Below are 26,113 nucleotides of genomic sequence, written 5' to 3' on the forward strand. Positions count from 1 at the left end.
GCACGTCTTAACAGATTCATATAGACACGTGCCAATTCCTGTTCGTGTTAGTGGATGCTATTCCTGATGTTACCCTTCAGTTCATCAATAGTATGGGGATTCTACTCGAACACTTTCCCCTTCAAGTACCCCAATAAATAAAAGTCAAATGTCGACAAATCTGGTGACCGCGGTGGCCACAAGCCTTACCTCACAGCCCACTTTTCAGTGAACATCTGATGAATACACGTAAGTGACCTCTCAGATGTGTGAGATGTTGCTCCATCTTGATGAAAGAAGCAATGATAGCGCTACGCATGGCCTTTGCAGACAACAAAGAAGAGGAAAACTGTTTGGAAACTAAACTGTTTATCTGTTGGAGCCATGTGGAACGTTGAAGTGATCACTGGAGCAGTGTAACACTCTTTGGAACAGTTGGAACAGGTTATATCACGAAACTGTTTCGAGGAAACAGTTTCAATTGTGAAACAGCTTCAAATAAACTGTTCCAGCTTTTTTTACCCATCTCTAGTTGTCAAACAACTTTCCTCACATGAGTGTCTACCACCGAGTCTTTGCGGACCACCAAACGTACGATGAAGTACTCTTGGTAATGAATCGAACATAATACCCGTGACGTTAAGAAAAAGTCGAAAGTTTACACTAAAATCGTGCAAAATAATAGTTATGCAGAGTGTAAGGGGTATAAGTGCCGTTCTTTTCACAGTCGTCGAGGACGGTCTACACTAAAAAATGTCCATACAACATAGGGTCAAAACTTTAGCCTACAGTTTTTCCAGAAAAAATATTTTTCCTATTTTCTTTTCGTTTTACTGCTTATATCATTAGTAAAATTACGAAAAAAAATTACATCAGTAGGTATATCTACATAGAAAAGAGTTAGTATTAGTTTTAAAAAATACATATGTGATCTATTACGTTTTCATGAAATTAAATAATAACGCATGCTTAAATTTGTTAATATTCTGGCGTGAGAGACGTGGCAACATGTTTAGCAGGATTCATGCTGCTAACAGTAATCTGCACAGGCGTAGAGATCAGCTGAGTTCAAACTCTCTGTCCATAGATCTCCTACCGAGCAGGTGGCAGTTCAATACAGAGTATTCGATAAACAACTTACAATGTCATTCACAGTTCAGGAATATCATATTATGTTATTAATTTATGGAGAAAGTCGTCGTAATTAAAGTGCGGCAAGAAGGATGTACCGTCAACGTTTTCAGCAAAGAAAGTTACCTAATCGGCGTTTTAGCTTTTTTCCTTTATCAGTTCAGTTTCCGTATTTCCTTAATACTGTTCCCAAGTAATCATGACTATTCGCAAAAGGCAGTTTTCAACGATTATTACCCCGTTTTGAAAATCGCACAACCAGAATTTCTTTAAAAATGATAAGCCTACTGCTTTACGGAAGTGAGAGAGATTAAAATATTGCATTAGAAAAAAGTTCGTGTGATTTTGTGCAGTAAACCACTATTTTTTATTTTTTAGACGTACAATAAAAAATGGAGCAACATTGTTAAATAAAGTGTAAATTCAACATAATGTTCTATTAATAAAATTGAAAGTTTGTATTTGCTGCTCGTTTTATGTAAACAACAATTGCCCTGTCCGCTCCTGCATTAGAACAGAGCATATTCTGTTTTGTACCGGTATGTCCGTACCCGCTTGAGCTGTACTTTTAAACCACCTCCTCCTCTCCATCCACCAACGTTGCAAAACGTCTAATATTGTAAACTTTAATAATTAGTTAAATATTGCAATTAAAAAAAACTGTGAGTACATTTTTTCTTCCTTATGACATGAATAATCATCAGTTAAAATAAAGGCACTTATACCCTTTACACCCTGCTTACTCTGCAAAGATTCGCGTATTCTCACAAAGACTCGAGTCCTCCAAGCTAAGTCTAGCCGGTTCAGAACCCTCTAGCTGCAATCTTACTGCGCACGCAGCCTTACTCGTCTGCAAAACATTTTTTTTCTCCTATCCCAAACACAAGCAAGGTCTTCGTGGATGAATAACTGTACCGAAAGAAAAGGAATTTTGCAGATATTAAAAATTATTTATTATTTATTTACTTACTTATTCACTTACATAGGCTATTTATTTATTTATTTATTTGTTTATTTATTTATTCATTCATTCATTCATTCATTTTCGTTTGTTTCTTTCTGTCCGTTTATTTATTTATTTATTTATTTATTTATTTATTTATTTATTTATTCATTCATTCATTCATTTTCGTTTGTTTCTTTCTGTCCGTTTATTTATTTATTTATTTATTTATTCATTCATTCATTCATTCATTCATTCATTCATTCATTCATTCATTTTCGTTTGTTTCTTTCTGTCCGTTTATTTATTTATTTATTTATTTATTTATTTATTTATTTATTTATTTATTCACTTATTCATTTTCGTTTCTTTCTTTTTGTCCGTTTATTTATTTATTTATTTATTTATTTATTTATTTATTTATTTATTTATTTATTTTTTCATTCATTCATTCATTTTCGTTTGTTTCTTTCTGTCCGTTTATTTATTTATTTATTTATTTATTTATTTATTTATTTATTCACTTATTCATTTTCGTTTGTTTCTTTTTGTCCGTTTATTCATTTATTTATTTATTTATTTATTTACTTATTTATTTATTTTTATTTATTTATTTATTTATTCATTTATTTTCGTTTGTTTCTTTTTGTCCGTTTATTTATTTATCTAATTTATTTATTTATTCATTCATTTATTCATTTTCATTTGTTTCTTTTTGTCCGTTTATTTATTTATTTATTTATTTACTTATTCATTTATTCATTTTCGTTTATTTCTTTCTGTCCGTTTATTTCTTTATTTATTTATTTATTTATTTATTTATTTATTCATTCATTCATTTATTCATTTTCCTTTGTTTCTTTTTGTCCATTTATTTATTTATTTATTTATTTATTTATTTATTTATTTAATTTATTTACTTATTCATTTATTCATTTTCGTTTTTGTTTCTTTTTGTCCGTTTATTTATTTATTTATTCATCATCTACCGACCTATTTATCTATTTATTCCTCTATTCATTCGTTTGTTCTTCCGTTCATTCATTTATTCATATATGTATTCATTCATTCATTCATTCAGTTATACATACATCCATCCAACCATCCATCCATTTATTTATTTATTCACAAGATATAGTATGTGTTATAACTTGAGATAACACTAACAGATCTTTCTCATAGGCCTACTTCTTTCACTACTTCAGGTAGTTATTAAAATATAAAAATCCACTTCAACTACTAGATAGAATCTACTCTTCTATTTTTTTAAACGGACGTTCTTTTTTGGTGATGATAAATTTATAACAGTACTGTACAGTAGTTGCAAAAAAAAAAACCGGACCGACCCTTGTAGCTGATTTCAGATCCTTGTTCACTCCAGAGCATGATAGACTGGTAACTAAGACTTTCGTGGTTCGAATCCTGCCTGGGAAGGAAACTTTTTTTGTTCCTTATTCAAATTTATTCCCAATACTTTTCGATTGCTGGTAAAATTCATGTTCTGGGAATAATAAGTTAATTAAGTAGTAAAATATTGCTGCAATCGAAAAGTATTGGGAATAAATTTGAATAAGGAACAAGAAAAAGTTTCCTTCTCAGGCAGGATTCGAACCACGCAAGTCTCAGTTACCAATCTATCGTGCTCTGAGTGAACAAGGCTCTGAAATCAGCTACAAGGGTCGGTCCGTTTTTTTTTTTTTTTTTTGTACAAAATTTCTTATTTAAGACAAAAATCAAATGATAACAAAGAAATGAATTTAGAATTAAGATAGAGTAAAGCAGCCACTCGCACCGAACGCTAGATTCGAGCATGCTATTTATTTATATACTGGGTTACACCCAATGTGGGAAAGAGCTGCGTGTAGCATACCAACTGGGCTGGACTTGGTTTATCTCTTGTTTTGTGCTCCAGTATCCGGTTCCGGAGAACTCTAGTTTCTACATTGATGACACGGTCCCAAAAAAAACATTTCGCACGTGTTAATATACACAACGGAGGCTGAAGCTCACTTTCGAAGGCTGTAATAGTAATATGCGTTACAAGAGCGGTATGTTGACGTTTTCATGTTCGAGGAAAAGATTGAAAAAGCGAAACGTAGTTGAGCTTTTTTAATTTCCGAGAACATGAAAACAAACATACCGCTCGTGTATCGTACATTATTTTGTGCGAAGATCGTTTATTACATACCTGAAAGACGAATTTCTAATTAGTTGCAATGAAATCTCCATGTTGGTTTCTGTTCAATGACGGCAACTTTGGAAAACAAATATATCTATCTTCAACATTGTTCCTATAAAATGTTTTCTGTGTTTACTATACTGCAGCAGGCCGTGATATACGTTTGTCTTTTTTTTCCCCCCCCAGTCTATGATGAGTCTGGAATCTTGTTGATTTTTTCACGGCTTCCTTAATGTTACTTGCATTAGAAATGCAGTAACTTTAGTGGAGTTGTAGAGTTTACTTAATTTTTGCAAATATTTAAAAACAATAATTAACAGCGCAATTTAGGTGAAATTGCAGTGGTAAGTTTCCAATTTATAATTATTACTATATTGAACATCTTTAAAAATGATATGTTAAAAGCCTAAAGCAGTAAACTCAATATGTCACTTAAGCGGTAAGAATAGGGAAATTGTTATGTGTGTTACGTTGGGAATACTGAATGTGGTATTTCACACTTACCGCGTATTGGTTTTGTGCGGAAAGCCAGCAAATACGCACGATCTCGCACAAAATATTTAACTTCTTTCTTGGGCGTTTCCACGTAATCCGCGAGGTTACCCACAACTACCCCCGTCTTGTCTTCCGCAGAGAGCAGTATCTTCGACCAGTTTGCGGTGCTTGCCGGTGAGAAAAAGTTCGTTCCAACAGTCAGTAACCGTCTGTAGCCATCGTGAGCATGCGCAGTACAGAAAAGACGTTCGAGCCGGAAACATGTACTGCAGTCGGAAGTTCCAACAAACTTTTGACCAACGACCAACGAGTTATAATAACTCGATGCTTTTGACACGGATCCGGAACGATCAGAAGTAGTCGGCGGATTGACTGCGTGTCTTGGACTTGACATAAGCTCACCAACGTCTCCTGGACATTGAAGAAAGACATGATGGACTGTTCTAATGAACGAGGTTGAGATGGAAAGTGACAGTGCAGATGAATAATAAAACTAGAGATTTAATTTAAATTTTCGTCAGAATGAAAGATAATGAAAATTATTTGGGTACTGAAATAGTTAACGACAATTTCAACAAGCAACTGCGATTAAAAGTATAATAAAGTATATAAATGAATAATTAAAAAAATATATTTTTATATGAAAGAGTCCCCCAGTACACGACATCGAATTAGCGAAATTCTTACCTTCCATATTTTTGTTGTTGTTTTTTTTTTTATAGAATATTATCGAAATTCTATTTTCTGCAATTTGAATTAATTGCGAAACGATAATAATAATTAAGCAGCCCGTTCTCAGACAAAGGTGATCACAATTACAGCATCTCTGGATTTAGTACACGATCCTTCGAAAAAAAGCGTTCCAACATTATCCAGTTGTGTTTCAATCCCGTAGCAAATACTCAACCAGCTTCATGGTTTGTACATGAACTGATACAGGAACCGCTTGTTGGAACGAAACTAGTCTAGCAGTCTAGCTCATGGCAAACGGAATGTGATGATTAAGGGTTAAGGATTTGATACGAACGGGTCTTATGGTCCTTTGTATTCGCAACTGTAAATATCCTGTAATTTAACCACAATATCAGCATGCTCTCTATATTTAACGTCATTCCATTAAAACTATATTTTGATTTTATATTTTTCCTCCGTTCACCACATCAAATGATATTTAAAAAAAAGCAATTTGAATAACTAGGGTAAATCTACCGTCCATTTGCGGGTGCGAGAAAGCCATTTAGCTAGATCGCGACTATGGGAAAATTCATTGAGGGGGTTAAATAATAATCAGATTAATTTCTACAAACCAATAATCTAGCTACTAGTAAAATAAATTTACGGAGCACATTTAGAACTCTATCAAAAAACTTATTTGCGAACCTATCAGAGTCCTGCAGAACAGCGCTTACAACCGGTTTATATTCGACCGGTTGCAAATCAACCGGCGAGGTTGGATATTCGTTCGGATATCCGGTCTTGAAGCGGTTGCGCCTGGCTAGACAGAACCACAGATATAGAGGACAGAAAACCAAGCGCATTTCACCATACAGGAACTCTGGTCACATTTTGTAACTACACAAATGGAGTAATTGAAGGAAATTTACTTTTCCGAATTAAAAAAAGGATTATCTTGAAATTCTTAGGAAAATATTTGGGGCTAAGAGGGATGAAGTTACTGGAGAATGTAGATAATTACAGAACGTAGATGCACGCATTGTATTCTTCACCTGACATAATTAGGAACATTAAATCCAAACATTTGAGATGGGCAGGGCATGTAGTACGTATGTGCGAATCCAGAAATGCATATAGAGTGTTAATTGAGAGGCAGGAGGGAAAAAGACCTTTGAGAAGGCCGAGACGTATATGGGAGGATAATATTAAAGTGGATATGATGATAGAGACTGGATTAATCTTGCATAGGATAGGGACCAATGGCGGGCTTATGTGAGGGCGGCAATGAACCCGCGGGTTCCTTAAAAGCCATAAGTAAATAAGTTAGCTTGAAGTAGGGTTATAATTGGTTGGACATTTTGGTACATTTATCTTCATAACTAATATATAGATCAACTAATGGACACCGGTAACAACAAAGGAAATAAGCATATTGAATAGATGAAATCTGACGTGTAAACAAATACAAGAATAAAATAAATTACAATTACTTACAAAACAGAAGAGCAAATAAGTACACACTTACTATTGTAAGGTTCATACTTTAAACTCAAAATACATAGGCTATCTCTGAAAGAGTAGTTGTTAATATAGCCTATGTCTTTTAATTATTCTAAGTGGGTGTATTATTATTTCTCTAATAAATCGTTCTTAGGGAGATAACAAGTTATTAACAAAAATTAAAAGACTCTCAATTCTAATGACTGTAGTTTCATTATGCGTGATTCAATCAATGAGGATAGAGGAGGAAATATCATTTATTTAAATTTTATTTATTTATTTAAATTCAAATATACAGAATAAAGAAATATAATTACAAAAACAAACAAAGAGAAATACAAATAAAATAATACAAGCAATATAAAAAGAAGATACAGTAGTATTAACAAAATTTGAGACCGAATGAGCAGCGCTCGTGCTCGGTCGCAGTTCAGATATATTATTAAAATAAAAAAAAAATAAAAAAAAAATAAATAAAAATAAAAAAATAAAATAAAATAATAATAATACTAATAATATAAATAAATAAGTAAAATAAAATAGGAACTAAAATATAATTACAGCGGCAATGGAATTAAGTATATAATATAATATTAACACTAGAGAAGAATAATATCGCACGTGAAAAGTAGGACTAATATATATTTCAAAATTATAGAATACAAATATAATGTAGGTTGATTAATTCATACACATAGGCTATAAATTTATTTAATCAAATTGAAGATATTAACACGTTTCTAATTTTCTTGTTATATGTTAGTGGGTTACATGTTAGAAGTTCTGGGTGTAATTTAGTTAAAGCATTGTACAACCGAGGGCCAAAATTTATGCTATGCTTTAGACCAGCAGATGTGAGACATTTAGGTTCTACTAATGTTGAATTAATATTTCGTCTTGTGTCATAATTGTGTGTTTGAAAGGTACACGATGATAATCGCGTCCTTGCAACGATTCTTGGAACTCCTGGATGGCTCAATATTGTCTGTTTTTCATGATCCAGAGCCGTCCAACCGAGTGAGACTCGGACATTCATTAAACCGAACATTGGACTACTCCTCGAGACGGAAGAGCTTTGCATACTGTCTATAGCGCCAGGCGTTCTGTCTTTACTATCTTCCGTAACCAGTTATGCAGGTTTCTAGTTGCTAACCAATAGGTTCGCTACCATCGTCTTATCACAGACAATAAGAAATAGTACCGGCACAGTCTGTTGTTCCTAGTACCCTCACAACTTAAGCTTCGTGACTGGATTTATAGTCCAGTCGCTCTAATTTCCGGCGGCCAATCGCGTTGCAGGTCGGCTACATTTAAACGTGTGCATCTTGTGATTCGCTGATTCATTTCTTAAGGCTCTATAAATACTTACTATAATCTCCCGCCATTTTAGCTCTTTCGTTGGCGTTCGCAGAAAGCACACGAAGACGTTATTTGCCGCTCAATTATTTGCTGAATTACATTGCGTTTGATTTATTATCATAGGAGCTACGACATGATAATGTTTAACGGTGTGGCAAATAGATTCCTCGTATGGTAGCTCGACAACGTAAGAACAAAAATGGCGAACGATACTACCTACCTAGACTTTATAGAGCCTTCATTTTCTAAGACGTAAGCAAAGAGGCGGAGTCACGCCGGAAATAACAGCGTCGGGACTATAGATATTAGACTGTGGCGATGCTGTTATATACAAAAATGGATGACGGATATACTACACAGCGCTTAGAAACACGAAAAAACCAAGAATTCTTAAAAATATAACGTACTTCTGAGTGATATAATCGATTTAGTTTTAAAATATTTAAAAGTTCTTGTAAAAACGATATATTTTAAGTAAAAAAAACTCCGAGATTTATGTGTTTACTATATATTTCCTGAAAATATGTATTTACATAATTTTTTGTGAAAACATGCGTTTTTATGTGAAATAAAATTCGGGTTTTAAACTTGAAACTACATAATTCGGAATTTTTAACTTTGTTAATTGTGTTTTATCACACGCAAAAAGAATATTTAATTACATAGAATCCGCTCCTTCATCATGACTCTCTGTCGGTCGTTCTTAATGAAATGCAGAACTCTACTAACCATACGGTTACCAGATAATCGTGGGAATCCGTGCAGTTGGCGCCGACACCTCAGATTTCGAATACGATAAAATTACATTATAAGCGCATATAGGCCTAAAGGATTTTTAAAAAGTAACGCATAATTGGATAATATTTAGGACTAGAGGGGATGAAGTTACAGGAGAATGGAGAAAGTTACACAGTGTAGAACTGCACTTATTGTATTCTTCACCTGGCATAATTAGGAACATTAAATCCAGACGTTTGAGATGGGCAGGGCATGTAGCACGTATGGGCGAATCCAGAAATGCATATGGAGTGTTAGTTGGGAGACCGGAGGGAAAAAGATCTTTGGGGAGGCCGAGACGTAGATGGGAGGATAATATAAAAGTGGATTTGAGGGAGGTGGGATATGATGGTAGAGACTGGATTAATCTCGCTGAGGATAGGGACCGATGGCGGGCTTATTTGAACCTCGTTAAAAGCCATTTGTAAGTACTAACGCATAATTGCAATAAAAATTTAATGAGAGGATTTCACATAAAATCTCAGACACGTCAAACCTTGTATTTAGGGAGGAATATTTTACGCAAATGAAATATTTTTCGATTAATTATTGTTGTGAGAGTTACGAAGTCATCGAAAACATGAGGATTTTAACTTCAAGTGAAATTTTCGTATCAACGCTAAACATTATTTTGTTAAGAGCAATTCAATGTTCATGTTCCAGATCAAGATGGTGCGGTACACTCATGCGATTTACGTGCTGGTGGCACTTCAGCTGTTCCAATATGCCGCAACGGAATCTAACCCTGATGAAAGCCTTACTACGGTAATGTATTGAACAGGGGCGGCTTTTGGGGTAGTGCCAATGTGCCAATGAAATAAACAAAAAATAATATCCTGGAAATCAGTTGTAATAGTTTATTTCTACGCTTTTATTCGTATTTCATCTGAACGAGCGCGCACAGATCGGGACGCACTGTTGCAGCGTTTTTCCGAACTTTGGAGCCACTTCTGTGTGGCACTCCTTATGTCCATATAACACTGTACAAAAGGCTACTGATTCTAGTTTATATGCGTTTCTTATGGCAGACTCTGAGCCGAATTCAATTTGACTCAGTAGTTAATATTCCGCCCGCTAGAGCACAGTAATGCAGAAATTTCGATAGATGGCAGGGTTGTTGGAGACGTTAGGCAGAAATCATCAACCTCAGACTTGCACGAAAACACAAGTTAAAGTTCCGCTCCAAATGTTAATGTAATGTTGCCAATTCAAAACTAATGCACATAACTTGGATTTGAATGTGTAAAGTATTATCCGTTTAACTATATTGAATGCAGAGATAGTCATGGTTCTTTTTAGAGAGATAAATATTTTTTTCATATTATGTAACACTGTTTGTTAATGTTGTGTAATATTTGTTTTATTTTGCGGCAACTAAATATCGCTACACTGTTGCCATAGTATTGATGCTTCTGCCAACGATACATGAGATCTGTGCAGGACATGAACATGTGTTATTCAGGCCGCTGCCTTGGATTCATCGGCCTGTTAAATGAAATGCAAACGTGTTCGTTTATTATCTATATCACTGTTTATCTCGTGTGTTTTTGCCAGTAATTTTATTAGTTATAACATTTACTTGTATTTGACTAACAATACTGTGAAAGTTTTGCATTATCTGTATCTGTAAATTTCGTTATTAGTTTCGGAAATGTTATTGTAACTGTTACTAGACGCATTATTAACTATACACCTGGTAAAATAGCTGGTTTAATTAATGTATTTTAGTTAACATAATGCAAACGTGAGCTGCGATTGTCAGTTTCACTAGGGTAATTTGCGTAAAACCTTTTTTCATTTTTGGCACCACCACCAGAATGCCTCACCGGCCGCCACTGGTATTGAACTTTGGTTTGGGTTCTAGTTTGGGGAAGTATTGTTTCCTACACGTGGTGTGATGTCTTTCTTTTACAGCCGGAACTGATCGCGAAGTATGGATACCCGGTGGAGACGCATACTGTCACCACCGCTGACGGATACATACTGACGATGCACCGTATCCCCGACAGCAAGAAGTGTGTTACAGACGCCGTCAAGAAGGTGGTTTTCTTGCAGCACGGTCTCATGTGCAGCTCTGCCGACTGGATAATACTGGGACCTGAGAAATCTCTAGGTATATACTGACGTACTGTACGTTTTTTCTGCAGTCACGAGCAAGTCCTTCCACTCATAGGAGGAGGGAACACGCTGTAATTCTAGACAAGTTTCAGTGAAACTATTATCACGTATAATTTAATTTAAAAAAATCGAGTTGGATTTAATCATATATTATTTTGGTCAATGTAGAGTATCCACCGGCCATTGAACGAATATTGCACATTTTTGTAACTGCCAATGTGGCGCTATAAACCAATTTTCAATACTTTTATCACAACCACAACGCATTTAAAATCTTACTGTACCATATAGAGAGAATTATTACTACATTAACACATTTAGAATATCACGAAACATGCAAAATGTAATTATTATGAAAGTCGTCATTGCTTCTTCTTCAAATTAGTAGTATTAGTAAGATCCGCATCCACTAGATGGAAACCGACACGATTGGCACAGCTGGCAATACATGAAAACGAAATGATACCACAGTCTAGTATATACAGTCGCGAAGCTCAATACGTAGTAAATATGCGAACATTAGATAGTTGCTCACCACTAGGATCGCTAATATCGCCTCATTACAGGTAATGCAAAACAGTACCGTCACAGTCTATTGTTTCTAGCACCCTCAAAACTCAAGCTTCGTGACTGTATATAGTCGACTGTGAGGAATGTTACTACAGGTGTCTAGTATTATGTGACAGGTTAGGTTAGGTTAGGTTTGATTAGGTGTGTAGTATTATGAGAAAGATTAGGTAAGGTTAGATTAGGTGTATATACATTATTACTATGTTGGCAACAATGAAACCCACTGTTACATTAAAGAAATATGGCAGTATTCTTCCTTCACTCACGACGATTTTCGTATAGCTATAAGTAATGTACGTATTTAGGGCGAGTTGGATGGGCTTACAGCTCTCCCAGTGATCACATCTATTATCTACTACTCAATACTTTCAATTCAAGGCATTTTGAAGGTATTTTATCAAGTTCCTGTAGTGGTCGGGACATAAGTAACATTCACCATTATTTTATTAAACTAGTAAATATTAAAACATGTAACAGCATAAATTCAATTACACAACATTTTAGAATGTTCTTCACAGTGCCAAAAAGTCAATATAATACTCAGTTCTTTTGCATATCCGATTTTCTTTTCTATATCGCTTGAGTTTCTCTTTCAAGTTGCAAACAGTAGCCTGCATGCACTGCTACAGTTCATTTCTCTTGGCAGCGCATTTCCATCGTGGAAGTCTCTCACAGGGCTTGTCATTGACATCAGCAAGGTTCCTTCTTGGGAAAAAGTGCAAATTATTGTGAAAAAAAATGTAACTTCAGGGACATGTTTCAGCTCATATTTCTGAATTCTTCAACTATGTTAACTACTTATCTGTAGTTGGGTGCTCTATTTTTTTTTTTTTCAATAAACATCTCAGAACGTCTCTTAAGCTACCTTTTCATTTCATTACAGCACCGCAGCAAATTTCTTATATTTTTAAGAACCCTAATTTCAGGACCAATGAAAATACCATTATTAATTATAGCATCACTAATTTTTTTTGTTTAACGACGCTGTATCAACTACTCGGTTATTTAGTGTCGATGGGATTGGTGATAGCGAGATGGTATTTGGCGAGAAGAGGCCGAGGATTCGCCATAGATTACCTGACATTCGCCTTACGGTTGGGGAAAACCTCGGAAAAAACCCAACCAGGTAACCAGCCCAAGAGGAAATCAGACCCACACACGAGCGCAACTCCGGATCGGCAGGCAAGCGCCTTATCCGACCGAGCTACGCCGGTGGCTAAATCACTAATTTCAAGGAATTTACTCTGTATATTGCAATGCCTTTCCCTGGCCGGCACGCAATTTTTCATCAACACAAGTTTGATATGTAGTCGAAACAAAAATATTTCCTTTAGTTCTAACAGAGATTCATTTCTTAGAGTCTGTTCCAGGTTCATTTGATTACTAAAATGTATTTAAAATTAAGATATTGCAGTAAATAAGACACTTACATGGTTACAATTCGTGTTGCCTAGACATGTTTCTAGACATCGCCGTCCTATCATCAGTACTATCTGAAAGGAGAGTGAAAATCTATTGTAATATGAATATGTTCAACTAATGTTATGATGTTAATGTTATAATATTGGTTTGACAGACTGTATGTATATAAAAGGTGAAAATGGACATAGTATAGAATGAACTTACAGAGCCAGATCAGCTGATGTTCTTGCTGAAATGGATCGCTGGCTGACTGAAGCGCGTAAGTTTAGGACTGTGTATACGTACCGAACTACGTTGGTCAAGTTGAGAATCAATATGTAAATCTATGAGAACGTTCTTGTCAACTGGGGCTTTATCATTTATATTATTATTATGACTTTTTAGTTTATGTTTATAAATTTCTAAGGATTCCAAAATTTTAAATGCCTGACCTTTATTTTGTAAGTGTAATATAGTCATATCCGATTCAATATAAAAATAGGCTATGTAAAGAAATGTTGATTATTATAAATATGTTCATTGAAGGCTGATTGAAAAATATTATTGTGCGAAACCTGTCTGATTTATTTATATCTTATATTAAAGATGTTTATTAATTTGTCGTACAGAATAATATCTGTAATATTGACAATTAATATTTGAGGAAACATTCAAGGAGCATTGTTCGATCCGGTGCTGTGGATTGATTTCGGCGTAGCCCAGTGGTCAGAGCGCTTGGTACGTAGAAGCAAGGACCCCGGTTCAATCCCCGGCGCTGGAGCGAATTTTTCTCCTCAAATATTAATTTATATTTTATGTTGAAAGTCCTTTCAGTCTGATCTAGAGGCCTAATTGCAATTATAAAATTGACATTCTAATTTGTAAACTCCTGAAGAGTTAAATTTATTGTGGTTTTGTTCCAAATTACTAAATAACTTTTTTGTAATGTTTTGTTGGTTCTGTATGCTATTTCGTATTTAAACTTCTTGAAAGTGTTAATAATTAGATTTGTGAAATTATTAGAAATGTGAAAGTAAAAAAAAAATGTTTTCTTTAATCTGAAAGAGTTTAGTATTTTCATTAATTAATATTTTTTTATTTGTCCGTTTTATTATATTGTCAACTAATGACTTTTATATCCATTTTCAGAGGCAATTGTGTACATGATTTCTAATTCATTTTTGTAGTCTTGTTCAATCATAGGTATATTTGTAGGTCTATTTATTAAACTATTAAGACTGACTATTTTATATTGAGCTGAGTGGTTGGAACATGAAGGGATCAAATGCGTGGTTTGGATTGGTTTCCTATAAATTTTAAACTGGAATGTATTATTGCTATGTGATGTTAAGAAAATCTGTTTTGTTATTTGTTTCATCTTCTTTCGTAAATGAGACTTTGGAATTAATTTTGTTAATAGTATCTAAAAGGACTTCCGACGTGGTGTCATGATATATGACCAAAGCATTATCTACGTACCTTACCCATTTTGTAATATGTTATTTATTGCGTTCAATTAACATATTTTCTAAATTGTTAAGAAAGATGTCGGCCATAATTCCAGAAAGGAGGGGGGCGGAACCCATAACCAATCCATTCTTTTGTTTGTAAAAATTTGCCATTAAATGTAAAATACTTTTGATTATTACAAATTTGTAACAGCTTTTATTCTATTGTTTCTTGAATTGGAATGTTTGTATACATATCAGACACATAAAATTCTACTGTTCTCATCTATTGGGGTGTTATTTAACATCTCTATTAATTGATTGTTGTTATTTATGCTGTAGTTTTTTATGTATTTGAATCAGCTGATCTGGCTGTGTAAATTACTCATTTTATACGCTGTCCATTTTCACCTTTGATATACTCGTACGTACAATTTGTCAAACCAATATTATGACATTAATATCGTAACATTAGTTCAACACATTCATATTGCAATACATTTAAATAATAATAATAATAATAATAATAATAATAATAATAATTTATTTTAGCTGGCAGAGTTAAGGCTGTAAGGTTTTTTCTTCCACTCAACCTGCAAAAAATATACATCCATATGAATGAACTTACAAGCTACAAAGAATAGAACAATTTGATTTAGATAAAAGTTACGTGTATACAAGAGTTACTTCTGAATTAAACAGTAAAATACTATGAACTATTAATTAAACAATGAAATACAAACTGTATAACAGAATTAAACTAAAATACATAGAATGTTAATAGATTTCAAATAATATTAGATAATAGGAAGATATTATTATGAGACAATTGTGAAAATACCGCGCTATCAGGATCCATGTCTAAAGAAAGAAGTTACCATATAGTCAGCGACCGTTTAAGTCAGTATAATTTGAGTGAATTGCTAAGAAGGTTATCCTTTAAGTTATTTTAAAAAATGTTTATTGTCTTACAGCCCTTAATACTTGCTGACAAGGAATTCCATTGTCGCGAGGTGGAAACTGTAAAAGATGAGGAGTGACAAGATGTTCTATGAAGAGTATACTTAGCGTGCCACAGATAAGTGACCTGGTATTTACGCACTTTTTCAACTTGTTTATGACAGGATATCTGCTGGCTGACGCTTGTTATGATGTTTGGATGGGAAATGCTCGTGGAAACACATACTCCAAGGACCACACAACTTACAGCACTACAAGCAATGAATTCTGGGATTTCAGGTAACAATGTCTAAAATGTCGAGTATGAAATACCTTTCAGGTATATTTAAAATATTTTACCTAAAAGAAAAAAAGAACTTTACATCTTTTGGAGTTTTAACAGTAACAAAAGACAAAGCTATGTTCTTATCTAGGTAGTTCTAACATGACATGTTTAGCTGCTTTCTTCTTCTATGATTCACATAGAAACTATTGCAATGCTGTAAGAAGGGTACTTTAAGATTCTTACGGACACTCAAGTACTGAAGAGAAGATCCTAGTCATGTTTTTCCTCTCATTGTCTGCTTATTCGCCCTATGTTTCTGTTTTCTTTCAAAGGTTTTGATTTCGTTTCATTTAGTATCGATCAGTAAATGAATGTTTGTTTTCAAAACCTGATTTTCACTTTCATTTTAATTTTACGAGAAAGAGAAAAACTGCTATCGTAAAGTGGGGTGACTTTGAACGCTGAGGTGACTTTGAACAGTAATTTACCGCCTTTCTAAATTAAATGCTGTACCCAATTGCGAAAAAACTGTTTAAGTTGTCAATAAATTAGTTCAGTTTTTTCGCAATTGGGTACAGCATTTAATTTAGAAAGGCGCTAAATTACTGTTCAAAGTCACCCCACTTTACGGTAGCTTTGAAATATAGGCTACTAGATAAATAATACGCATGTTTATTCTTATCTTAGACATATTTTATACCATTCTGTGTACTACACATAAATGTATTGGAATACTTTATAGTTTACAAACTATTTCTAAATTAAAATATAAAATAATAGATTTTGGCCTAAATGAACAAAAAGTAGAAGGTTTTGAAAAATAAATCATACTTTTAAACATCATTTTTTCAGTGGCAAATGGCAGGAATTGGCAAAAAAAAACTTTAGAATTGGATTCAGAATGTAAGAAATATGTTTATTGTGTTATTGAGTCAAAATCGGTTTTTGAACAAAATAGCAGGTTTTTGGAAACATCCAAGAAGCTCTCATATGAATATGTCGATTATATTTTTAAACGAAACGTAATATTTCATTGAAATCCCTTGAATGAAAATTATAGATAATTAATACGCTCTAATAACTTTCTCTTTATTTCTTTCTCCATGATATTTTGTTTGTCCAATGGCGGGTACTTAATCTTTTGCTTCATTTATTCATTCATTCATTCATTCATTCATTCATTCATTCATTCATTCATTCATTCATTCAAGCGTCACGTTCTATGACCGACGCGTCGAAGCTTTAGCTACAGTACTTTGCCACCGTAGGGGCTGGCCTGGTGCACTATGGGAGGCGAATTACACGTCATCGTATGATGATCATTTAGTGCAGAAGCGATGGAATTACGGTAGGAAAAATCCCGAGAAAACCTTCCATCAAGTACCGTCTTTGTCCTCCACAAATTCCACTTGTGATTCGAACCTGAGTTACCACCATGAAAAACAGATGCTCTAGTTGTTCATCTAACAAAAGACTATGCTAAATTAAGCAATATAGGCCTACTGTTGTTCAATGTGCTGCGTTGAAGTTTGACATCATTAGCAGTCCTGCTCTCCAATATTTTGCAATAGCCTAGCATTACTAATTAACTTCCAGATGACATTCATCCATATCTTCATCGCTCTCATATAAAACGTAACTCGGTGAGGAACAAATTTTAACACGGACCAAATGGAAGCTAGAAGAAGAAAGATGCTAATAGCCTTTTTAGTGAGCCATCAGGAATGGTTTCTGGATTTTGAACGGACTGTTCCCTTTGTTGTAATGGTTCTCCAAGTGTTGATATATTACTTTACATGTGAGCCGTTCAGAGCAGAAGTGGTGTAAGTCAAGGAAGATGCAATAGCGTTTTTAGTGAGCCATCAGGAATGGTTTCTGGATTTTGAACGGACTGTTCCCTTTGTTGTAATGGTTCTCCAAGTGTTGATATTATATTACTTTACATGTGAGCCGTTCAGAGCAGAAGTGGTGTAAGTCAAGGAAGATGCAATAGCCTTTTTAGTGAGCCATCAGGAATGGTTTCTGGATTTTGAACGGACTGTTCCCTTTGTTGTAATGGTTCTCCAAGTGTTGATATTATATTACTTTACATGTGAGCCGTTCAGAGCAGAAGTGGTGTAAGTCAATTTTGACTTACACCACTTTTGCTCTGAACGGCTCATATAAACTAGGCTAATGATTCGGTCGTTATTATACAAATTTAAATGACATGAATATATATTTTGCCTGTAAATGTACATACGAAGAACAGAGAGATTGAGAGAGAAAAAAAAAAACAAAGAGAAAGTAGGAATTGTATTTTGTATATTATTTATTTGAGCCGTTCAGAGCAAAAGTGGCTCTGAAGGCTCATGTATTTAGCAATGTAGAAATATGTCCCTAAAATGTAAGGTTCAGAATTAAGTAACTATAAATTTAAACCATCTCGATTATGTTAGTTAATTATATGGACATTTTCGTAATATGTCAGACTCACTTCATCAGTGGAAGGGAGACAAAATAAAGCAATAGAAAAAGTACATATACATTACTTGCCCCATGTGTCTGTCCTTGTTGCCGAGTTAAAGCCAAATGAACTGTTCCTACGCACTATCTTTAGACTTATTTTATTAAGTATGTTCTTGTTGGCCTCCACGTTCTCCAGACCTAAATTCATTGAACTTTCATTTTTGGGGCTACTTGAAAACATTAATTTATTCACAACCGATTCCCAACATTACACGACGACTGCGGGCTTGCATTCAGGCTGAAGTGGAAATTTTTGGCACTTCCTGTAACGGTAAACAGCGCCACAGTACTGACGTACAAAAATGGCCATAACTTGAAACCAAGATCAAATGTAACAAAGTTTATAAGAACTTTTTGCATTGTTTTTGTATCTTGTCCGTTGGTGAAGTGGGTCGCACATGTTACGAAACTGAAGAACATTTGTTATTTGCATGGCACCGTTTATTTTCAGTTGGCACGAGATGGGCATATACGACCTACCAGCAGAAATCGACTACGTGTTGGCCCAAACTGGGCAAGCGAAATTATATTATGTGGGTCACTCCATGGGAACGACGATGTTCTACGTGCTTACGTCAATGAAACCAGAATACAATTCCAAGATCCAACACATGACCAGCCTTGCGCCCGTCGCCTTCATGAAGCACGTGGCCAGTCCCTTGGTGCAATTTGCTGCCAATTTCCCCGGCGGCCAGGTTTGTGAATGCCTTCGTACATTCATCCAAATAATTACTAGCTCTTTAACATAAAATGATCGAATAGGACTACTACACCACATCATCACCATTATCATCATCATCATCATCATCATCATCATCATCATCAAGACCAATCTTCAAGGCTCAGGCCTTTTGTAACGTTTAGCATTAGACTTACTGCAATGTGCTCAGCAAGGCGTGACCACAGCTGAACACAATGCCAGGGAGAGACTCGCAATCAGTAGGAATTGAGATAAATCTTCAATTTTTTTCTGGAATCCGACAAAACACGCTAAGTTTATAAGCAAAAATGATATTGTTTGAAATAAAACGGAGGCTACTACACCAGATATGCCTTACTCTAATTTTATCAAAATAATGGAAATAGTTCAAGAAATATTTTTCTATGAATTCTTAGGAAAAACTCAAATTTTAATTATCTAATGTAGAGAGGACTAATTCTACTCTTATCTACCTCTTAACTACCCCTACATATCAACTATCTTATCTATCCATCGTTCTTCCATTTATCGATCCATTCATCGATCTACCCTCCTATCAATCCGTCCATTCATCTATTCATCTGTCGACCCATCCATCGATCTAGCCATCCATCTATCGATCCATTCACTCATCAATATATCCATCTATTCATCTATCGATTCACCCATCCATCTATGGATCCATCCATCCATCCATCTATCTATCGATCAGTCCATCCATCCATCCATCCATCCATCCATCCATCCATCCATCTATGGATTTCATCCATCGATTCGTCCATCCATCGATCTGTCCAACCCAAGCCCCTACAGTCTCGGCTGCGCGAAACGAGGAAACCGGGGCAAATTGAACGCTGCGCTTGCCACCATATTGTTGGAGAGCAGACGCATAATAGCAGAACGTAAATCATGCAATTTAACGCTGTGATCATCTAAAATTGACAGATTATGGCCATTTTCGACGTTTAACGTAAAATTAGGACGAAATAAACGTATTCAAAGGTTCATTGATATGCGTTAGAACATTAAAGAAAAGAAAATACGTACGCAGCAATTTGTAGAAAACATACTCATACATCCATAAATAGGCCTACACAATACACATTATAGATTGTATAATTTTACGATAATCAGCAATTTGTTAGGTTTCAGAGAATCTAAAATTATATTAACATACATTACTCTTAGATCACAAGACATAAATATATGCACCTTGATTACACAAGTTCTTATTATAATCAAATTCTTAAGTGAAATAAATATGTGATAATCAGTATAGACCTGTTGTTAAGTTTTAGAGAATCGAAAATTATATTACCGGTACTTCTAGACCAGAGGACATAGGTAATCTTGCAAAATATAATGTGCGAAGATAGCCAAATTACATTGAATTCATTCTTCAATTAATAAGGTAATGCTATCAATTATAAAAAGTACCGGTACCTAATACATTGCAAACAACAGGTAACGTGAAGACCCAAAATCTAAACAATCAGTTTGTGCAAGATAAAAAAACCGCATACTTTTTATGTGTGGATTTTTACATGTTGTATTGTTATTTTAAGTAAATAAAAAAAAAATATATATATATATTATCATTGCTTGCAGAGTGTTGGTACATAATTTTTACGCACATATGTAATATCAATCAAATTTGCTTTTGTTAATAAAATATATCCGGCAAAATGTAAAAGAGTTATTTATAGGTGAACTCTGAATCATAAGTTCACAAACAAGGCTTAGCTATTATAGCTATTTATTTATTTATTATCTGTCTATTTATTTATCCATATATGGATCTTGAATGAAAGTTTATTATCTTGCAGATAAATTCATTTACATAATAAAAACAAAAAGTTATCTTTCCACTAATGTTTTAACATCTGATGTGTAAGTCTAAATAATTCACTCAATGGGATTTCTCTACAGTCTGATATACCTGTACTAACAATTAAGTATTCTTTATTGTCGTGAACTACTGATTGATTTTTAATGATATTGATATTGTAACAACAGAGATAATATTATATCGTACCTTTTGCAAATGGCTTGGAAAATTAAACAGGGATGGTATTATCGCCGCGCTCTCATGGTTAATATTCGGCAGGTCTTTGAGAGTCCTCATGCATAATATTCGGCTCGTCTTTGAAATTTATTATTGTTTTCAATTTCTTGTGTCGCAGCTCCAATCACTCGCCTCAATTTCAATAATGCAACCAATAAGCTGCTTCCATTATTAAATGACAGTCACTTGTCTAATCCACGTGGACTAAAACCGAGGTTGCAATATCTTGTGCTGAGGACGAACATTAAGGTATGTGATTAAAAATTATTATTAAAGAGTTATTATTAAGAGTTAAGAAAGCCAACGTACTCGTATATGAAATAATAATAATATTAATAATAATAATGATAATAATAATAATAATGATAATAATAATATAATAATAATAATAATAATTTAACAATATAACAAACTATATAGTGCTTATTCTTATCGAGAAAGTAGACGTGACAAAGTGACGCTTAGTGTGAAACCTACAGAGTAACAATCGGTCTGCAAAATTATGTTTCAAAAGCACACCGCACGTTATTGTATGATGCCGACATGTTAAGCACGAGTCCGCGGCGATAATATATCATCATATATCATCTTTCAAAATTCTATCGCCATTACTTTTACACTGTTCACTAAAAACACCCGAGACAAAACAATGGACAAGTAAGACAATCGTGTTTACCGCTCTATTTCTACCAGTAGCATGGCGGCGTAAACATGCGCAGACTGGTTTCAATTTTGGACAGCACACCAGCGCTCTGTGTGAGTCTAGTATACTATATAACGTCTTTGGTCCAACCATCCGTCCATCCATCTATCGATCCGTCTATTTATCGATTCATCCATCCATCTATCGATCCACTCATCCACCGATCCATCAATTCACCCACCTATCCATCAAACCATCCATCTATACATTCACCATCTATGTATCTGTCTAATGTTAATGTTAATGTTATGTTTTATTTAACAACGCTCGCAACTGCAGAGGTTATATCAGCGTCGCCGGATGTGCCGGAATTTTGTCCCGCAGGAGTTCTTTTACATGCCAGTAAATCTACTGACATGAGCCTGTCGCATTTAAGCACACTTAAATGTCATCGACCTGGCCCGGGATCGAACCCGCAACCTTGGACATAGAAGGCCAGCGCTATACCAACTCGCCAACCAGGTCGACGTTTCTGTCTAATCTACTTATCTAATTTAATCTACCTGTCTAATCTAGGCTAATCTACCTACCCATCGATCTATCCACTTATTAATTCTTCCATCTATTCATCTATCGACCCGTCCATCCAATTCATCCATTCTTCTACCCAACCACCTACATATTGTATCTGCACGTCTATCTTCCCTACTGAGCAATCGTATATAAGGATTTTGTAAAGTGCTTGGCAATTTTGAATAAGACACAAGAATTTCATTATGGTGCTCTTAATTAACAAAATAATCTTATATTGATACAACTAATTTCACTCCCGTTACAATCAGTGCTCAAAATGTTGACCTTGAATTTTAGGACCATATTGTATAGTAGCCTATTTACAGCACCGCTTCACTGTCTGACATACTACGCCTTCTAGGAATCCGAAAGTGTTGTACACACTCGCCTTCTACGATTCCGAGAGTTGTGCACACTCTGTGGTAAGTGCAATATTACGAAAGTCAAGATCATAGACCTACTGTTGATATGAACCATAAAAGACGTCCAACGGAATCAAGTCAGGTGAAAGAGTTGGTAACAACGTCCGATACATTAACTGCCTAAATTTTTCTTTGATGTGACTTCCAATCACAATGATGTGTATCATTTGTTATTTGCCTAGAGCGAATGGGAACGGTTTGTTCACTCGCTCTCTTCTCCCATTTCTCTTCACCCTTTCCTTTCTCTCTCTAGAATCGAAAAACCAAGTAAAATTATTTTAGAAACTGTAGGTCTATACCGCAATGTTTAACCAGAGTGAAAATATATTATGTCACAAATAAGCATTTGGTTATTCTCCTTTATCAATACGTAGTACTGATCTATTTTGCAAAAAGGTGTGTAAAAACTGAACATTTTTAGTTTTGCAAAGTAAATTTCTTTAACAATAATAAAAAGAATAAGGACAGTAGTAACATAATAATAAATACATTGAAAGTATACAAATGCATAAATTCATTTCTGAGAAAACACAGAGGAGAACAAATCGTTTTAGCAGTAGCTATACAGCAGAGTCAATAAAGGGAAAAAGTCCCTGCACCACTTTCTACAAACAGCACTCTGACAATATCATAATGTTAAGTTAAATGGCAAGAAGACTTAATCGAACATTGGTTCTATATATCAAGACAAATATTTTCCCTGAACACCCTTTTAGAGTTGCTAGATTTCATAAAATCCCTGAATGTAGGTATGTGCGTGTTTTATTTATGTATACAGAGTGATTCACGAGGATTTACCGTCCCTTACGGACCTTATTTCCGAAGATATTTTGAGCAAAAAAAGTCATTTAAACATTTGTCCTAATTTCAATATTTTCAGAATTACACTAATTTGAAGTTGTTTGTAAAATATCATTATTCTTCAGTTTCAAGGGTAAAGGAATATTACAGATAAAGAATGAACTATTTGGGAATATAATTTCTTTCGATTTTTTACTACAAAATTAAATTTTCTTACGCACTTATCACAACAATTGTTACAAATCTCCGCCATTTTTGTAAATTCTTTAAGACTGTATATTAGGATGCATAATTAAATTGTAAAGAATCAAGTTCTTAAAGTCATATGATTTGTAACAATTTTTGTGATAAGTGCGTAAAAATGATGTCATTTTTAGTTAAAAATTGGAAAATAAAATTTGTACAAAACAATTAACAACACACTTTTACCTTCAGAAAATTGGCCAATTGAAGAAATGACACTTCTCAATAGTTCATTCTCTATTTGTAATATTTTTTTACCCGTAAAACTAAATAAAATGGTATTTTACTAACAACTTCAAATTAATGTAACTCTGAAAATATTGCGATTAGGACAAATGTTTATTTGACATTTTTTGCTCAGAATGTCTTCGGAAATAAGCTCCGTAAATAACGGTAAATCCTCGCGAATCACCCTGTATATAGTATATGTGCGATGATTAGTTTCAGGAACTGTAATGTTTTAGACATATTATTATTATTATTATTATTATTATTATTATTATTATTATTATTATTATTATTACAAACAGGTTTACAATGGTAATATCACATCTTCCTGTGACCTATGCCCTATGTTCTTTTTTTTTTTTTTTTTTCAATTATTTACATCTTCCCAAGCCCGTTCTTGCAGTCCTTTCTCTGCCAACACTTTATTTATGTCTTGCAACCAGGTGTTTTGTGATCTACCTCTGCCTCCCCTTCCCTCTGGAATCCAATCTAAAATTCTACTTGATAGCCTTCCATGTATGTTTCAGACATAGACTAACTTTTATAATGATATTTAAGTAACAACTAATGACTTGTTCAATTAAACATTCCCGCCTTTTTCTTTCTGACTCTTCACTTTAGCTTGGTATGGAAGCAATAGAGCTGCTTGGCGTGGGGGAACTCATGCCCAGTAATGCCTTCATGCAGATTCTGGCAGATGTGGCTTGCTCGGAAGGTTCTGTGCTTCAACCAATGTGCGAAAACATATTATTCCTCTTAATTGGCTACGATCCTTCTCAACTCAACGAGGTAAGCTCTTAAATAAGATTGCTTACTTCTGTAATTCTACATCACGAAGTTTCTCTGCATGCCTCCATTTTACTATTTAGAGGTGTGAAAATTATTAGAATAATCTTAATTTTAAAGGTTTTTTAATAGTTCCTTCACAAATATTCATTGAACTGATGAATATTGGTATATAATATTACTATACTGATGTAGGATATATTTACTACTAACAATGCCGAAAAGCATTGTTGTACATTGGTATTTTTCTTATTTTACAAATTTTATGGGAATTCAGAAATTATTATATTATGTTGGCGGAATTGGAAACATTAAAAATTAATTAAGAAATGCTTTAAACAAATTGTTCTTTGCGTTTACATTGTTGTGAAGGTTCAAATGAACGCATACATCTGTTTTGTGCATATAATTTTTTATGTTTCCAATTATACCAACATAATATAATAATTTCTGAATTCCCATAACAATTGTAAAATAAGAAAAATACCAATGTACAACAATGCTTTCCGGCATTGTTAGTAGTAAATATATTCTACATCAGTATAGTAATATATACCAATATTCATCAATTCAATTAATATTTGTGAAGGAACTATTAAAAAACCTTTAAAATTAAGATTATTCTAATAATTTTCACACCTCAAGTTGAAAAAATATGTTTAATCGTCATTTCTTATACGATCTCTTCTTGGACATTCTTAACCCTCTGCAGCCTGTATTTACTCTTAACTCTCTCCTTAGTAATCCACTATTATCTTCTTATATGTTATAACTAGGGCTGAAGAAAAGTATTGGTACCAGGGTAGTAAATAATTTCTATATACATTGTTTACAAAATACGTCCCGTTGTCGGGTGTCTCTACTGTCTGTAAGGAGCAGATAGAGTGAACATTTGACATTTCTCAATAGTAGACCTGCTTAAGTGACGTGAGATTGTATCAGAATCCCGAAACAAAAATCCAACAAAGAACAACTAATAAGGCGACATAATTCAGAACATGGGGAAAATGTGTTTAATTAATTGGTAATAATGTTTTTTGTAAATTTAATATTCGTTCCGAGTTAATCAATTTGAAACCCAAGTAATCCTGTAAATGTAAATTCTATTATGAGTTCATTCATATCGAGCGGACCACTACCGTAACTAGTCGCATGTGCACACAAACATTTTGTAAACACAGATCTCTACGTATGATGCAGTGTAGCCTATAACCAATCACCCCTATTTATAACTTTACTAGAGAGCGCATTTGGGGTTTGTAAACCACAAGGTTAACTGCAACATTGACTATAAGTACGACCATAAGCAACACATAAGGCTGTGCAGTGTACTGTCCTCATACA

At 34.1% G+C, this 26,113-nt stretch overlaps 2 protein-coding genes across 2 annotated transcripts in view; one reads left to right on the forward strand and one right to left on the reverse strand.

Moving 5' to 3' along the window:
* Positions 1 to 13,399, reverse strand: part of Slob (Slowpoke binding protein) — a 595,498-nt gene extending 582,099 nt beyond the window's left edge. The window contains exons 1-2 of the mRNA XM_069832327.1: positions 13,353 to 13,399; positions 13,157 to 13,219 (exon numbers count right to left, since the gene is read on the reverse strand). The gene's annotated coding sequence lies outside the window, so the exon portion shown is untranslated. The remainder of the gene's footprint in view (positions 1 to 13,156; positions 13,220 to 13,352) is intronic.
* LOC138704448 (lipase 3-like) overlaps positions 1 to 26,113 on the forward strand; it is a 44,446-nt gene that overhangs the window by 7,278 nt on the left and 11,055 nt on the right. The window contains exons 2-6 of the mRNA XM_069832329.1: positions 9,702 to 9,803; positions 10,953 to 11,151; positions 15,700 to 15,814; positions 18,760 to 19,003; positions 24,605 to 24,772. Coding sequence (XP_069688430.1) covers positions 9,708 to 9,803; positions 10,953 to 11,151; positions 15,700 to 15,814; positions 18,760 to 19,003; positions 24,605 to 24,772 — 822 coding nt within the window. The 5' untranslated portion in view covers positions 9,702 to 9,707. The remainder of the gene's footprint in view (positions 1 to 9,701; positions 9,804 to 10,952; positions 11,152 to 15,699; positions 15,815 to 18,759; positions 19,004 to 24,604; positions 24,773 to 26,113) is intronic.

The sequence above is a fragment of the Periplaneta americana genome, chromosome 8 (genome assembly GCF_040183065.1).
Source record: "Periplaneta americana isolate PAMFEO1 chromosome 8, P.americana_PAMFEO1_priV1, whole genome shotgun sequence".
Classification (NCBI taxonomy): domain Eukaryota; kingdom Metazoa; phylum Arthropoda; class Insecta; order Blattodea; family Blattidae; genus Periplaneta; species Periplaneta americana.